General features: G+C 40.8%; 2 protein-coding genes across 6 annotated transcripts in view; one reads left to right on the forward strand and one right to left on the reverse strand.

The window, feature by feature from the left end:
* The window catches only part of pigb (phosphatidylinositol glycan anchor biosynthesis, class B), a 39,676-nt gene extending 34,800 nt beyond the window's left edge, over nucleotides 1–4,876 (reverse strand). Inside the window, exon 1 of one of the 4 annotated variants that reach the window (XM_073062858.1) lies at nucleotides 1,241–1,798. In XM_073062858.1, coding sequence (XP_072918959.1) covers nucleotides 1,241–1,520 — 280 coding nt within the window. In that variant the 5' untranslated portion in view covers nucleotides 1,521–1,798. Of the gene's footprint in view, nucleotides 1–1,240; nucleotides 3,005–3,050; nucleotides 3,656–4,798 lie in introns of those variants that run through there. The other 3 variants (XM_073062857.1, XM_073062855.1, XM_073062854.1) reach the window with 3 other exon arrangements.
* On the forward strand, nucleotides 3,792–14,307 carry LOC140736861 (transmembrane protein 205). Of its 2 annotated transcripts, none has more exons than XM_073062861.1 (4): nucleotides 3,792–3,870; nucleotides 6,783–6,952; nucleotides 12,164–12,327; nucleotides 13,264–14,307. In XM_073062861.1, the coding sequence occupies exons 2-4, from the start codon at nucleotides 6,853–6,855 to the stop codon at nucleotides 13,564–13,566; spliced, it is 567 nt and encodes a 188-aa protein (XP_072918962.1). In that variant the 5' UTR covers nucleotides 3,792–3,870; nucleotides 6,783–6,852; the 3' UTR covers nucleotides 13,567–14,307. The 2 variants fall into 2 exon arrangements, with proteins under 2 accessions (XP_072918962.1, XP_072918963.1); XM_073062862.1 differs by having other exon boundaries at nucleotides 3,799–3,866.
* The last annotated feature ends 209 nt before the right edge of the window (nucleotides 14,308–14,516 follow it).

A 14,516-nucleotide genomic window follows, 5' to 3' on the forward strand; every position in this document is an offset into this window, starting at 1 on the left:
CTCTACTAGTTGGCATATCTCACTCCTGTTGAGAATGTGAAGAGGGTAAGGGGTACATGTAGAAGGGGTGGGCGAGGGGTAAGTGTAGCAAAATATGTAGACAGGACCAGGGGGAGGATACGTTATTGGGGAAGTAGCTAAGATAAGATTCCAGATAGCAAGTGGCAACCACAAAGAAAAGGGAACCTGCGACCACAAGACAATGTGTTTGGCAAAGTATTTTGAGCTATATACCTATTTTGAGTGTTTTGCTTGCGTCCATACCCATTCCGAGTATTACGCTTGCATCTATGCTTATTCCGAGTATTTCACGTGCTTAGCTATGCAATAGCCAATCAATTGATTAATTTGAATCGGTAACCATATTTGTGAATGTAGTACCCTGCTTTTGGGTATAAGTATGACCTTCATATACCGACAAATTGGGAGTTGGCTACCTTACGCCCGAAGTGCGTGGGGCTGTGAACTCCTCTCTGAATAAAAACCGTTTCAGAGGTAATTTCATGTCTCTGGTGTTTTTCCTCAACTGAGCAGGTTAATAATTTCAGGTTGACACTGTGTGCCCTCTCGTCACCACCTGAGATTCTACCAACAATGGTTGTATCGTCAGCAAATTTATAGAAAGTATTTGAGCTATGCCTAGCCACACAGTCATGTGCATATAGAGAGAAGAGCAGTGGACTAAGCACACACCCCTGAGGTGCACCAGTGTTGATCATCAGCAAGGAGGATATGTTATCACCAATCCATACAGACTGTGTGTGGTCTTCTGGTTAGGAAGTCAAGGAACCAATTGCAGAGGGAGGTACAGAAGCCCAGGTTCTGTAACTTCTCAATCAGGATTGTGGGAGCGATGGAATAAATGCTGAGCTATAGTTGATGAACAGCATCCTGACATAGGTGTTTATGTTGTCCAGGTGATCTAAAGCCGTATGGAGAGCCATTGAGATTGTGTCTGCAGTTGACCTATTGTGGAGATAGGCAAATTGCAATGGGTCCAGGTCCTTGCTGAGGCAGGAGTTCAGTCTAGTCATGACCAACCTCTCAAAGCTTTTCATCACTGTCAATGTGAGTGCTACCGGGCAAAAGTCGTTAAGGCAGCCTACATTCTTTTTCTTTGGCACTGGTATAATTGTTGCCTTTTTGAGGCAAGTGGGAATTTCTGCCCATAGCAGTGAGAGGTTGAAAATGCCCTTGAATACTCCCGCTACTTGGTTGGCACAGGTTTTCAGAGCCTTACCAGGTACTGCATCAGGACCTTCTGCCTTGCGAGGGTTAACTCTCTTTAAAGACAGCCTAACATCGGCCTCTGAGACGGAGGTCACGGGGTCATCAGGTGCAGCAGGGATCTTCACAGCTGTAGTTGTGTTCTCCCTTTTAAAGCATGCACAGAAAGTATCAAGTTCATCTGGTAGTGAAGCATTGCTGCCATTCATGCTATTGGGTTTCGTTTTGTCGGAAGTAATGTCTTGCAGACCCTGCCAGAGTTGCCGTACACACAATGTTGCCTCCAACCTCATTCGAAATTGTCTCTTCGCCCTTGAAATAGTCCTCTGCAACTCATACCTGGTTTTCTGGTACAGGCCTGGGTTGGCAGACTTGAATACCAGAGATCTAGCCTTCAGCAATGTATCTCCTGGTTCATCCCCGGCCTTTGGTTTGGGATTGTACAGTGAGACTTTGTCGGCACACACTCTCCACACAGGTACTGGTACCTTGAATGCACTTCCTGAGAATGAGTCACTGACAACACTTAAGAGGTGTCCAGGTGAGCAGATGAATTGCCTAGGCACAGAAAGCTATGAACCAAGTGATGGAAAATGCCAGAGGGTGGGGAATTTGTGGAATTTATTACCTCAGGCAGCTGTGGAGGCCAGGTCAATGGGTGCAATTAAGGCAGAGCTTGATCAGTTCTTGATTGGACAGGACATCAAAGGTTACAGGGAGAAGACTGGGGAATGGGGCTGAAGAAGCGGGGGAGGGGGGGGAGAGGATCAGCCATAATTGAATGACGGAGCAGGCTCAATGGGCCAAGTAGTCTAATTCTGCTCCTATGTTTTATGGATTAATAACAAAGCATGTCCATTGGTCAGTGTGGAACTGGTGGGCCATTTTCATGCTGTATAACTCTGTCATAAGTAACAGTATTCCCCTTTAAACAAAAAAGGGACAAAAAAGAAAATGTTTAAAAAAACCTGCTGATGCAGAGAATACTGAAAGTGCTCATGTGTGGGAAGAGAAACAGAGTTACCAGTTCCAGCAGAAATTCCTTCATCAGAAGATGGAGAAAGAATGTGGTAGGAAGGATAGATTGAGCAAAGGGAATTAGTGATTGGAAAGGAGGCAGAAAATAAGGCAAAAGAAAAGAAAAAGAATCCTATCCAAGACCTTCTTCAAGATCCTTTGTAAACAGAGGCAACAGTATTAAGGCTGCTGAGTGTTTCCAGCAATATTTTGTTTCAGATTTCTAGCATCTGCAGATTTTTTATTATGGTTTACTCTTGAATTAGCTGCACTCTCTTCCACGAATGTCAACCTTGGAGCTCTCCTCCATTCTCCAGCAAGATTTCCTTCACCCTCTTCACCTCTGGTACTTTCTGTTTTCAAGCAACTCTTTCTTTCCTGACGAGACGAAGAGCCTGGACTGACTTTGATCACTTTGCACTATTAAAGAACGTTTTCGTTTTATTCTAATTCATTCTAGTAGTGTGAAAATGTGCAGGATTTATATTTCTGTTTGTCGTGTGAAAGCTGCTTATCTGATGCATTGTGTGGTGATGCTGCTGCAAATAAGTTTTCCCATTGCATAGCAGTATGAGCATTGTACTTGTTCATATAACAATAAACTCGACTTATTAATTCGCTTCTTTTCAGATCTGTTGCGTATTTCCATCACTTTTGTGTTTAAATACAACTATCTTTGAAACAGCATCGCACAACGAATCTGTGGACAATCTGTGCATAACAATCGATCTCCATTTTATCAACAGGAACGAAATGTAAAGAGATTCGCGAGGTGAAAAGCTCCGAACTAGCTGCACAGCCTGTACCTGTTCCCTGCTCCACGTTCGTGTATTCTTTACTATAGAGCGTCGATTTCCTTTTTCTCAATTTGACCGGCTCCGAAGCAGCGGACCGCCGGGCCCTGAAGAAACTGCTCCTGAGCGTCTCCATGCCAACTCTCGCTCCATTCACCACCTCTTCTTTAAACTTCCGGGCCCGTGGCCGCCGAGCGCACGGCGCAGGAGCGAGCGCTGACCGAGCCGCAGGCTCCGCCCCTTGTCTGATTGATGTGTCCGTGAAGCGAGCGCTGACCGAGCCGCAGGCTCCGCCCCTTGTTTGATTGATGTGTCCGTGAAGCGAGCGCTGACCGAGCCGCAGACTCCGCCCCTTATCTGATTGATGTGTCCGTGAAGCGAGCGCTGACCGAGCCGCAGACTCCGCCCCTTATCTGATTGATGTGTCCGTGAAGCGAGCGCCCGACTCGGCCCGTTCTGAGTTCGATTCTCGAGCAGTGCGGTGACCCTTATTTTATTATAACCGCAAGGTCCCCATTGTAACCCATTCAGAATTTTAGCGATTATAATTTCCTACGCACTTGTGCTCTATAGTCTTTAAAATAAAACTGCTAACGCGATTCTTGGCGTAATTGCCATAGGAGACTACGTCCAAAGAAGCTGCTTTTCATAATGCGGGCACAAATTCTAAATTGGGTTAAACTCCGTTTAACGCATTGGCTCCGCCTTGGGGATCGTCATTAATCGCACGGATTTTTTGCACCAATCAGCGGCCTTGTATAGAATGGCACAGTAAGGGTGTCTGACTGTAGCGGGGGTTTCGCTGTTGGGGACGGGAGAATTCAGTGGGTAGGTAAGTTGCGTTATCTTGCATTCTCAGAAGCTTCACTAAATGCTTGAAGTTTATGGGCAAATGCAACTTTAAAAACTTTAACCCTTGATTAAATTAATGAATGTGGTTTAGGAATTCCCCAAAATCATTTTTCCATCCATACTTCGTCTTAAAATTCGGATTTATGAATTCTGGCAGAAAACTATATTTAATCCTGGAGTCGCATTTCAACTGTTTGTCTATTAAGGTGTCTTTAGAAATACCTGCTTTGTTTTGGAAGCAGTATGTAAACAGACCCATAGCAAACGTATTAGTTTTGTTAAAGTTTACACTTTTGTTAACGAGGCCTATGAGAGCCTCGTATCAATCTTTATGCTTCAACAATTGCCACAAAACATCGATCCTCCCTGTCTCCTCCACACGTATTCTGACTTGTCCTCTGCAGTGCTCACCAACTTCAACAAAGTTTCAAACTTGTTTAACGTGTGGTTTTGAGTTTCCTGATCAAAGCTCTGGTGACTATGGCTATGCTGTATTCCTTGGTCTGTAGATATCCAAGGACGATTATAAAAACAAATTCATAACTGTTGGCGTCGCTTACCGTAATGGCACCAAAACACACTATACTTTTAAAGGACAAGTTTAGCCACGTCACGTGTTTAACTGTGGATGTATCAGGCAAAACCGGAGTATGGTAGTTCTGCAATTCAATCTTTGCGAAATCTAGTCAACATTAAACTATTTAAGAAAATTGCAACCACTTGTCAAACAACATGGCCCCGAATCTCATTCCGAACTATTGCCTACTATAAGCCTACTGGTTTATCCCGAAACCATTAAGCCCACAGTATTCATATATAACTTTAAACAGCTGTTCACAGTATTCATATATAACTTTAAACAGCTGTTCACAGTGTTATGTGCAAGGAGAAGAATAGGTTTCACTTACTAAACAATCATTCGGACACGCTTGCTCATTTTGCATCTGCGCCCTGCCAGCCAGATAGTAGCATTATCGAAACATTGCACCACCCCCGGCAGGTCAGATGTGGGATGTTATTGAATGGAGAATTGTGAAAGCTGTTACTAATATCACACTTGACTGTGTCCTTTGTGAGAGAAAGCTTTTCTAGTTTGCATTATGTCGCTGTTACTCTACAGTAGGTAGTAAGATCTATGTTTGTATCATGGCAAGTTGTGAAGCCATGTGGTCATCCACTCTAGTGATTATTTTGGGTCTCCTTCGGAACGGTACAGGGAAACAAGTGTTTCAGCATGCTCATGGTCTGTGCTTTCATATTTATGTGGTAGTGAGATTTTCATTGTGCGCAGTTGTGTATGAACATTGTTAATAGCCATGTTACGGGTGAGGAAACCATGTTGCCCATCAGTGCAGTGGTGCTCACATTACAGCTTGCACTGTGCACAATATGGTGTACTGTGACTGCGGTGCAGCATGTGCAATAAGAGACCCTCTGCTCCATAGCAAAGCCTGCAATCCTGGCAAAATCATGAGATCTCTCCACCCCCAAACTCTTAAACAACAGTGAATGAAATGTAGTTGGCTGTTGGAGGCCTCTGCACTCCAGTGATCTCTCTGTGGCAAGTCGAGGTGCTGGGTTATGAACTGTAGTTTTTGATGGATTATAGATCATGGTCCTTGGTGGGGGAGGGGGTTCTGATACTTTCTGAGGGAGCAAGAGGGGGAGGTTTGGTGCTTTGCTGCTGCTTCTTGTGGGGCTTGGGATTCTAACATTTTTCTGTCATTCATTCTTCTGTTTTATGGATGTCTGTGAAGAGTAAGAATTTCAGGTTGTATACCGTACACATTCTCTGATAATAAATGGAACTATTGAACCATTGACCAATGAACCTTTCGCAAGAGAATAGCAAACTAACAAATATTGCAAAAACCTCTCAATGTTGACCTTTGCATTGTTGGAAAACACTAAACATATGTATAATCACAGCAATAGCTAAAAGAAATGCAATAGCAACTAACCAGTATGTAGTGTTTGATTCCAACTTGCTATGGTCACCTCACTGAAGTCACATTGAGTGAACAATGGCATCAATTCAACTTGCTTTGTATACTGTGCTGTTCACTACTTATAAACACACTATTGTTAATATGGTGGGTATGTACTGTGATTTTCCACACAGATGTGTCTGGGTGCCATGTATCTATTTCGAAACACGAGCTTCTATTAAATAGAAGCTGAACAGCTTTAGATTTTTCCCCCATATGTAGATGTAACAGACCTCAAAAACTAAAATGGGTGTATTTGGCTATCCTGATTTCAAAATTGAAAGATTACTGAGCTGGATTGAATAAAAAGGCTTAACACAAATATCAAGAAAGCATAATGCAACAATGTTTAATACTCTTGCAAATAAACTGTTTAAAGGAATCAAAGTTTAAAGCCAGGAAGCAGCTGGCAATATTTAAATTGGGCACTGTCTGGGGGAAGGAGAGTTTTAGATCTGGCTTCTCAGCAAGTTTTTTTTAAGGGCAGAATGTAGTCAATTGGAATTTGTGGTATGGAGTTTTGCACGTTATTGTCCTTGGTGCCTACTAAGTGTGGAAGGAAGTTTCATGACTCCTGGGTGAAAGTATGACTGAAACAATTATGTCATGCTGCAGTGAATTCAGATTGTTATGATTGGGATAGTATGAAAAGTTTCTATCTGAGTTTGGGGTGAAAAAAAACACCTTAGTCATGAACTGCCTTGGACTTGGAGACCAGCCTTGCTTTGTGAAACCAAACCAGTTGTCCTCAACTTAAATGGAACTGGGGTCAATCCCACTGCTTAGTTCAGGGCAGTTGCCAATGCCTGAATGACTCCCCTAGCAAATGTATATTCTGCCTTCTACTAATCATAGTTTATTAGAGATCATCATCTTGCGCACAATTTGATTTTCTTTCTACAAGGCTTTTCCAGATACTTCTTTTGGAACTCGATGTAGATTTTGGTCAGCTCTGCCTTTTGATATCAATTGCCATGGCTACTGATGGAGAGGTTACAACACTTGCAAAACTTCTGCACCTGATTTTCCTGTCCACGTTCTGGGGGATGCAGATTTGGGTGACATTTATATCTGGTAGGTGTCATTCCTCTTTGCCACGCTAACTCCTTTCTAGAACTGTTGCCATTAACAGGTAGATTTCCAGCAACAGGAAAGGTTTAGATGGGATGAGACCTATCATCAATAATGCTGTGTGAGAACCTTAACTAGAGAGGGTCCAAGTGTTCAAGAAAACAGTTCAACATCATCTTCTCAAGAATTTTTTTTCCATTCACTTTTCAGGATCGGGGTTCTACTAGCTATGTTTCCATTACCTACCCATACCTAGTTACTTCTTGAAGATGGTGATGAACTTCTCTCTGTTATTGTTCAGGTATAGACACTCCTACTATGCTGGTGTATTTTGGTCCAACAAAGAAGGAACAGCAAAATAACTTCAGGACAGTGTGCAACCTGAGGGAAAGTGCAAAGGTGATGTGTTCTTGGGTCGTAGCACAGCACTCAGTGTAATATCTCAATGCACGGAGTATAAGAAATAAGGTGGATTGTTGCACTATTTCAGATTGTCAGGTATGATGTTGTAGCCATTACTGAATCATGGCTGAAGGACGTTTGTAGTTGAGAGCTGAATGTCCTAGATTACACATTGTATGGGAGGGATAGGAAGCTAGGCAGAGGGGGTTTGTTGAATGCCCATGAGATGGCTTTTTAGAGCAGTTTGTCGTTGAGCCTAATCAGGGATCAACTATACTGGATTAGGTGTTATGTAATGAACCGGAGGTGATTAGGGAGCTTAAGGTAAAAGAACCCTTAGGAGGCAGTGATTACAATATGTTTGACTTCACTTGAAATTTGATGGGGAGAAAGTAAAGTCTGATGAGGCAGTATTTCAGTGGAGTAAAGGAAAATACAGTGGTATGAGAGAGGAGTTGGCCAAAGTAAGTTGGAAGGAGATGCTGGCAGGGATGACAGCAGAGCAGCATTGGTGTGAGTTTCTGAGAAAAATGATGAAGGTGCAGGATAGATGTATTCCAAAAATGAAAAAATACTCAAATAACAATATAGTACATCTGTGGATGACAAGGGAAGTCAAATCTAATGTAAAGCAAAAATTAGCAGCAAGATGGAAGATTGGGAAGCACTTAAATACCTATAGAAAGCAACTAAAATAATCATTAGGAGTGAAAAAATGAAATATGAAAGCAAACTAGCAAACAATATCAAATTGGATCATAAAAGATTTTTTCAAGAACGTAAAAACTAAGTGCAATGGGAGTAGATATAGGACCATAGAAAATTAGGCTGGAGAAATAATAACAGGGGACAAGTAGATGGCAGATGCCTAATTGAGTATTTTGCATCAGTCTTCACTATACTAGCAGTGTGCCAGATGATGAAGGGTGTGAGCAAAGAGAAGTGAGTGCAGTTACTATTACAAGGGAGAAGGTGCTCAAAAAGCTGAAAGACCCAAAGGTACATAAGTCACCCAGACCAGGTGAATTGCACCCTAGGGTTCTGAAAGAGGTAGTGGTAGATTGTAGTGGCATTAGTAATGATCTTTCAAGAATCATTGGACTCTGGCATAACGCCAGAGGACTGGAAAATTGCAAATGTCACTCCACTCTTTAACAAAGGAAGAAGGCAGCAGAAAGGAAATTATAAACCAGTTAGCCTGACCTAAGTGGTTGGCAAGATGTTGGAGTCAATTGTTAACAATGAGGTTGTGGAGTACTTAGTGACACGGGACAAGATAGGACAAAGTCAGCATGGTTTCCTGAAGGGAAAATCTTGCCTGACAACCTGGTGGAATTCTTTTGAGGAGATTACAGGTAGGATAGATAAAGGGGATGCCGTGGATGTTGTATATTTATTCCGAAGGCCTTTGACAAGGTGCCACATGTGAAGCTGCTTGTCAAGTTAAGAGACCATGGTATTACAGGAAAATCATTGGCATGGTTAGGCCATTGGCTGATTAGTAGGAGGCAGTGAGTGGGAATAAAATATTTCCTTTTCTGGTTGGCTGCCAGTGACTAGTGGTGTTCCCCAACGGTCAGTGTTGGGTCAGCTTATTTTTATGCTGTATATCAATGATTTAGATGATGGAATAGATGGTTTTGTTGCCAGGTTTGCAGATGATATGAAGATTGGTGGAGGGGCAGGTGGTGTTGAGGAAACAGATAGACCACAGAAGGACTTGGACAGATTCGGACAATGGGCAAGAAAGTGGCAAATGAAATACAATGTTGGAAAATGCATGATCATGCACTTTGGTAGAATAAAGCTGCAGACTTTTTTTCTTAACAGGGAGAAAATCTAGAAACCTGAGATGCAGAGACTTGGAAGTCCTTGCGTAGAACACTCTAAAGGTTAACTTGCACGAAGTGTTGGTGGTGAGGAAGGCAAATGCAATTTTAGCATTCATTTCAAGAGGTCTAGAATACAAGAGCAGGGATGTAATGCTGAGGCTTTATAAGGTATTGGTGAGGCCTCATCTTGAGTATTGCGCACAGTTTTGGGCTCCTCGTCTTAGAAAAGATGTGCTGGCATTGGAGAGGGCTCAGAGGAGGTTCACAAGGATGATTCCAGGAATGAAAGGGTTATCATATGAGGAACGTTTGATGGCTTTAGGCCTGTACTCACTGGAAATTAGGATGGGGGGGGGGGGGAATCTCATTGAAACCTCTGAAATGTTGAAAGGCCCAGACAGAGTAGATGTAGAAAGGATGTTTCCCCTGGTGGGGGAGTCAAGGACAAGAGGGCACAGCCTCAGGATAGAGGGGCATCCATTTAAGACAGAGATGTGGACAAATTTCTTTAGTCAGAGGGTAGTGAATTTGTTACAGCTGTGGAGGCCAGGTCATTTGGGTGTATTTAAGGCAGAGATTGATAGGTTCTTGATTAGACATGGCATAAAAGGTTATGGTGAGAGGGCTGGGGAGTGGGGCTGAGGAGGAGATAAAAGGATCAGCCATGATTGAACAGCAGAGCAGATTTGATGGGCCAAATGCCCTAATTCTACTCCTATGTCTTATGGACTTATCTTTCTTTGTAGAAGCCGTCAGATTTGGAAAATGCTGTCAGAATCACCAATGTGAGATACTGCAGTGTATTTCATAGACAGTATATGATAACATCCATTGTGTTCCAATCAAAGTTTAGAGTTTTTAATGGGATACCGATCACATGGGCTATTTGTCTTAATGGTGCTGAAGTTATTAAGTGCTGTGGGACTGCACCTATCCAGACAAGGGGAAGGTGTCAGAATCAAAATGATGAAGAAGCTTTGACCTAAAATGTTAATTGTTTCTCTTTCCACAATGCTGCCTGACCTGTTGAATGTTTCTACTATTTTCTGTTTGTATTTGAGAGGATATACTGTTTAAGTGACAAAAAAGGCAATTTAAAAACTATATGCTGTAAGAAATCAAACTTCTGGAAATTACCAAACCTGAACAAAGTGTAAATGGTGAAATAATGGACATGTTGGTGTCCAACATGAGTACTTAAGACAGAACAGAAACCTGACCAAAGGAATTTTTTTGAAAACAACTGTGACCACTATGGCAAGACTTGCAAGTCAGTCTGACATTGGTATCTAAAGACTCAAATTCATTGCCCTTTGATCAGAATAGCTTGAATATCTACTGTAACTTGGTAATCACTGGATGCCCGTGGTACAGTAATTACCTGATGCACTTTGATATAAGGCTTTGCATTACTACTACCTCCTGTGGAAACAATTATTCTATTTTAATCAGATTTAAACAGAAAGGGGTATAAAGAAATGGAATTTAACTGCAGACATTAAGAAATTACTGATAATTAGATTAAAATTGCCCTTGTATGTATTTGTTCACTTGATGTTAATAATGAAGTTTTTTTAAAATTGAAAATTCTTATTTGTTGCCTTTTTACTAGTTCTGACAAAGGATCACTGATCTCTTTCCATAGATGCTGCCTGACAGTTTTTTTTCTCTAGCATCTTTTCTTGGTTTTGTTGCACATTTTCAGCGTCTGCATTGTATTTTAATTTTTATTCAAATAAGTTTACCAGATTAGAAGAAACCATTCACAAGTTGACCACAACTATAATGTAGAATCCCCTCCCTTTCAGGACAACATTCAACAACTGCTTCCTGGGGGGGGGGGGGGGGGGGGGGGGAACAACTCTGTTTGAAAACAGTTCCTTAATCTCAAAAGTCCAGGAATATGCTTTTCTTTCCCAAATCTGGATCTAGCTGCCACACCATCACAATTACATGTTATACTCCTGCCACAGCAGTAGATCAATCATAAAGCATTTTAACTGTATTGCGGTATCACCTTTGACTTACTTTGAGTTCCTTATGGCCCAGAAAAGTTTCATTTGCCTGCAATTTGTGGTCCTCCATATCTAGCCAAAATATCTAATCAATCATTAACATATCTTCCTGTCTGGAATTCTGTCCAGTCTCCAGTGCCCCCTCCAGTGTGTAGCCCTATAATTTCCATTTTAATTATTACCAAGAACCCTTGAGTTCTCATGTAATTTGATCTTAACCTCTTTTGGCCAAAATATTTTTCATGCACTTGTAATTGATTTTAAATGGGGGAGGGGGCAATCTTTTTTTGTGTGGAGAGAAAGCAAGCCCAGGTCAGCTCACTGCATTGCATGTGCAACCAAGCCGACATACCAAACCAGCTAACTCAGTGTTTCCCATTATCACAGTGTTAATAGTAGCTGGGCAAGTTGGGCCATGGGTAAGCTTTTGAAATGGAGAAGAAATGATTCAGGAATCTACCAGAATTCATTCACTATTGGTTATTGTGTGTTTTAAGGCCAGCAGAATGAGGGCTTTATGCTGGTTCTGTTGCATAGACTATCCTTTCTCCAAACTAAATGTTTTGAGTTTGCATCTGTTGACCCGATTGCACACCATATTAAAATTGCTACACTCTGTTTAGAATTCAACTCCAGGAATGTGGTTATTTCCCATCTAGAAGTAACTACCCCACAACCAGTTTAATATTGACATCACAACAAGCCCATGGTGTTAAGCTAAATTAGTTTTTAGGTTGTTACTGCAAGGCTGTCCTAGTTGCCATGTATAATTGAGTTTTTGTTAGTTCAGAAGTATTGAAGGTATTTGTGCTTCATGGGTGTAATGTATTCTGTTTACATTTGCAATAGATTTTTACATTTTTCTTCTCTTTAGAGGAGGGAATGGGGACTCCCCTTCCTATAGAAGTAATGGTTTATTTTGTAAAATTCTCCTCAATGTCAGTATCACTGCTTTTGTTTTTCAGGTTTTGTCATGGGCAGCAATCTCACCAGGCACACATTTGGCTTCATCCAGAGCAAACTCTTTCCATCCTACTTTCACCTTGGATCTGCCTGTGCTTTCTTTAACTTAATGATCTTTGCAATCCATCATCCCAGTGAGCAGTTAAATGAAGAGGAAACATTTCAGGTACCATGCACAGTGTTAGTCATTGCATAAGAAATTTGGAATGAACAGAAGTAAAGACAGCTAGTTAGGGAAAGTGCCCAATGGGAAACCTTCTGCTCTTGTGGAGATGGTGCTTGCTTTCTGTCCTTTTTTCTGAGTTTCAATTATACATAAAGGCATATAACTTTTTATACGGGCTCTGTAATATTAATCCATATGTGGGTGTTAAAGGATTGAAGCTCATTTTCTTGCACATGTGGAAATGGTCCTCCCCTGTATGCATTTAACTGAGATGACCTCAGTCACAGACAATTGTTTTAACCCAACTTGCTGTAGTGGCAAAGCTCTCCTATATCTAATTGTATCACAAAGTCAAGTTTTAGATGTGCAAGTTCAAATTCGAGGATTTCTATTGAATTTCTTGACCAGAGGTCAGCATTGTCATTTATCACTTTTTTCCCTAGATCTTCTGCAGCATCCTTTTCTGCAGTTGACTTGAGAGGGCTAGGAAAGGAAGTACTGTAGAGGCTGTCATTCTAGCCTAGGTATTAAGACATTGTTCTTCCTTAAACAATAAGTGAATGGTTTGTTTTTATGTCAACTGCAATAATCGTGTTAAAATGTGAATTGTTAACTATAATGGCTGTTCACTTGCACAGGTGCTTGTTATATGAACTCAAGCTATGCAGATGCCTGGCACGTACTTGGTCTATTTTGAAAAAGATATATCAACGTAAACAATGGATATTAGGTGGCATAGTTAGTAGGAGGTGCTATTTAATTCACCATCCTTGCTAATGTAACTTTAAGTGAGATGCCTTTGCTAATTTCATGAATTTGTAATGACCATTAACCCACAGTAGAAAATGCCCTTCATTAAATTGACAGCAGTGTAGGAAGAATCTTGAATAAGATTTTCAGCAGTGCTGATTCAAAATGTTTATGTATTTCTTGCAGATTATAATTTTGTTCATTTGTGTTACTTTTGCTGCACTCAATGCTCAATGGTTTGGGCAGATAACTTCTGAAATCATGGCTGACATGCATCTGATTGAAAGGAGCTGTGGGCTCGGACAGGATATTGGATTGTCTACCAACAGAGAGGCCTATAACCAGTTGAAAGAGAGTAACCCCAAATACAAGGCACTTTCAAAGCAACTTGCACTGTATCACAATGCCTCCTCTTTATGTAACCTGTGTTGTATCATTTGTAATGGAATAAGTTTGTACTATATCGCAGCCAATTTATCCACATTATAAAGATGGTAAAAATAAAATAATTGAAAGACTGGTGTCATATAAAGGTTATTTTTGAACCAGAATGTGAAGTGTAAGGCACTTTGTGTTATTGCTTGGTGAGCATTAAACCAAATGCACCTTTTGCACACTTATGGAGTAAGTGTCAACAGCACCACCTAGAGTATGTAATCACACAAATTAAATAAATCAACATTTTTTTATCTCTATATATCTTACTGGTTATAGGAGAGTTAGGATTATTTGAGGAGGTGGTACTTCTGTCCATTTTTATCCTTGCTTGGCTAAAATAAAGTGACTTTCATTCTTCCTACTTGCAATTTAACGGGACTAGGCAAGCAGTGATAAATCTACTTGGGCCATGGTAGAGAATCCCTTCACTATATGTCAGAACTTTCTCATGAACTGTTGTGATTGTCTAGCTACACTGGTGACCAATATATAAAGCTGGTAACTATCAAATTGAAAGTTAGACTATTTGATTAAAATAGTTCATGTGTAATATGGTACTGGAAGAAACTACTGTGGTCCATCTGGTTAGGCCTAAAATGTTTAATAAGACATTGTTGGCTATTGACATTGGCATCAGCACTATGTGGTAGCTACAATTTGAAAAATGTACAATTATCTATTCCACATGTTCTGCATAGGTCAACTTGTATGGTTTTTTAATCATTTAAAATTATGTATAATGAATACAATTTACCTATTGTTCTGTTTATTTGAATAAAAAATATCACTGTTGTAAGGTGTGGTGTATGGAAAGATTTACTGTTGTACTTATTTAACATCGTTTGCCCACACGATATATGATTTTGATATTGTTTCAGTTACACAAGTGTGGCAGAGTTTGGTTTGATACATCAGGTCTATGAATAAGGTTTATCTTTTTTGGTAACACTGCAAATTTAGTCAGATTTGGAGGACAGTGCAGCACAAAAGTAGGATTTTCA

This window comes from Hemitrygon akajei, chromosome 12 (genome assembly GCF_048418815.1).
Source record: "Hemitrygon akajei chromosome 12, sHemAka1.3, whole genome shotgun sequence".
Lineage (NCBI taxonomy): Eukaryota > Metazoa > Chordata > Chondrichthyes > Myliobatiformes > Dasyatidae > Hemitrygon > Hemitrygon akajei.

Excerpts from the sequence above, each read along its gene's own strand:
- LOC140736861 (XM_073062861.1), top strand. The coding sequence starts at position 6,853 with ATGGCTACTGATGGAGAGGTTACAACACTTGCAAAACTTCTGCACCTG. Across the intron at positions 6,953-12,163 it reads TTGGGTGACATTTATATCTG|GTTTTGTCATGGGCAGCAAT; the intron begins GTAGGTGTCATT and ends TTTGTTTTTCAG. Across the intron at positions 12,328-13,263 it reads ATGAAGAGGAAACATTTCAG|ATTATAATTTTGTTCATTTG; the intron begins GTACCATGCACA and ends TATTTCTTGCAG.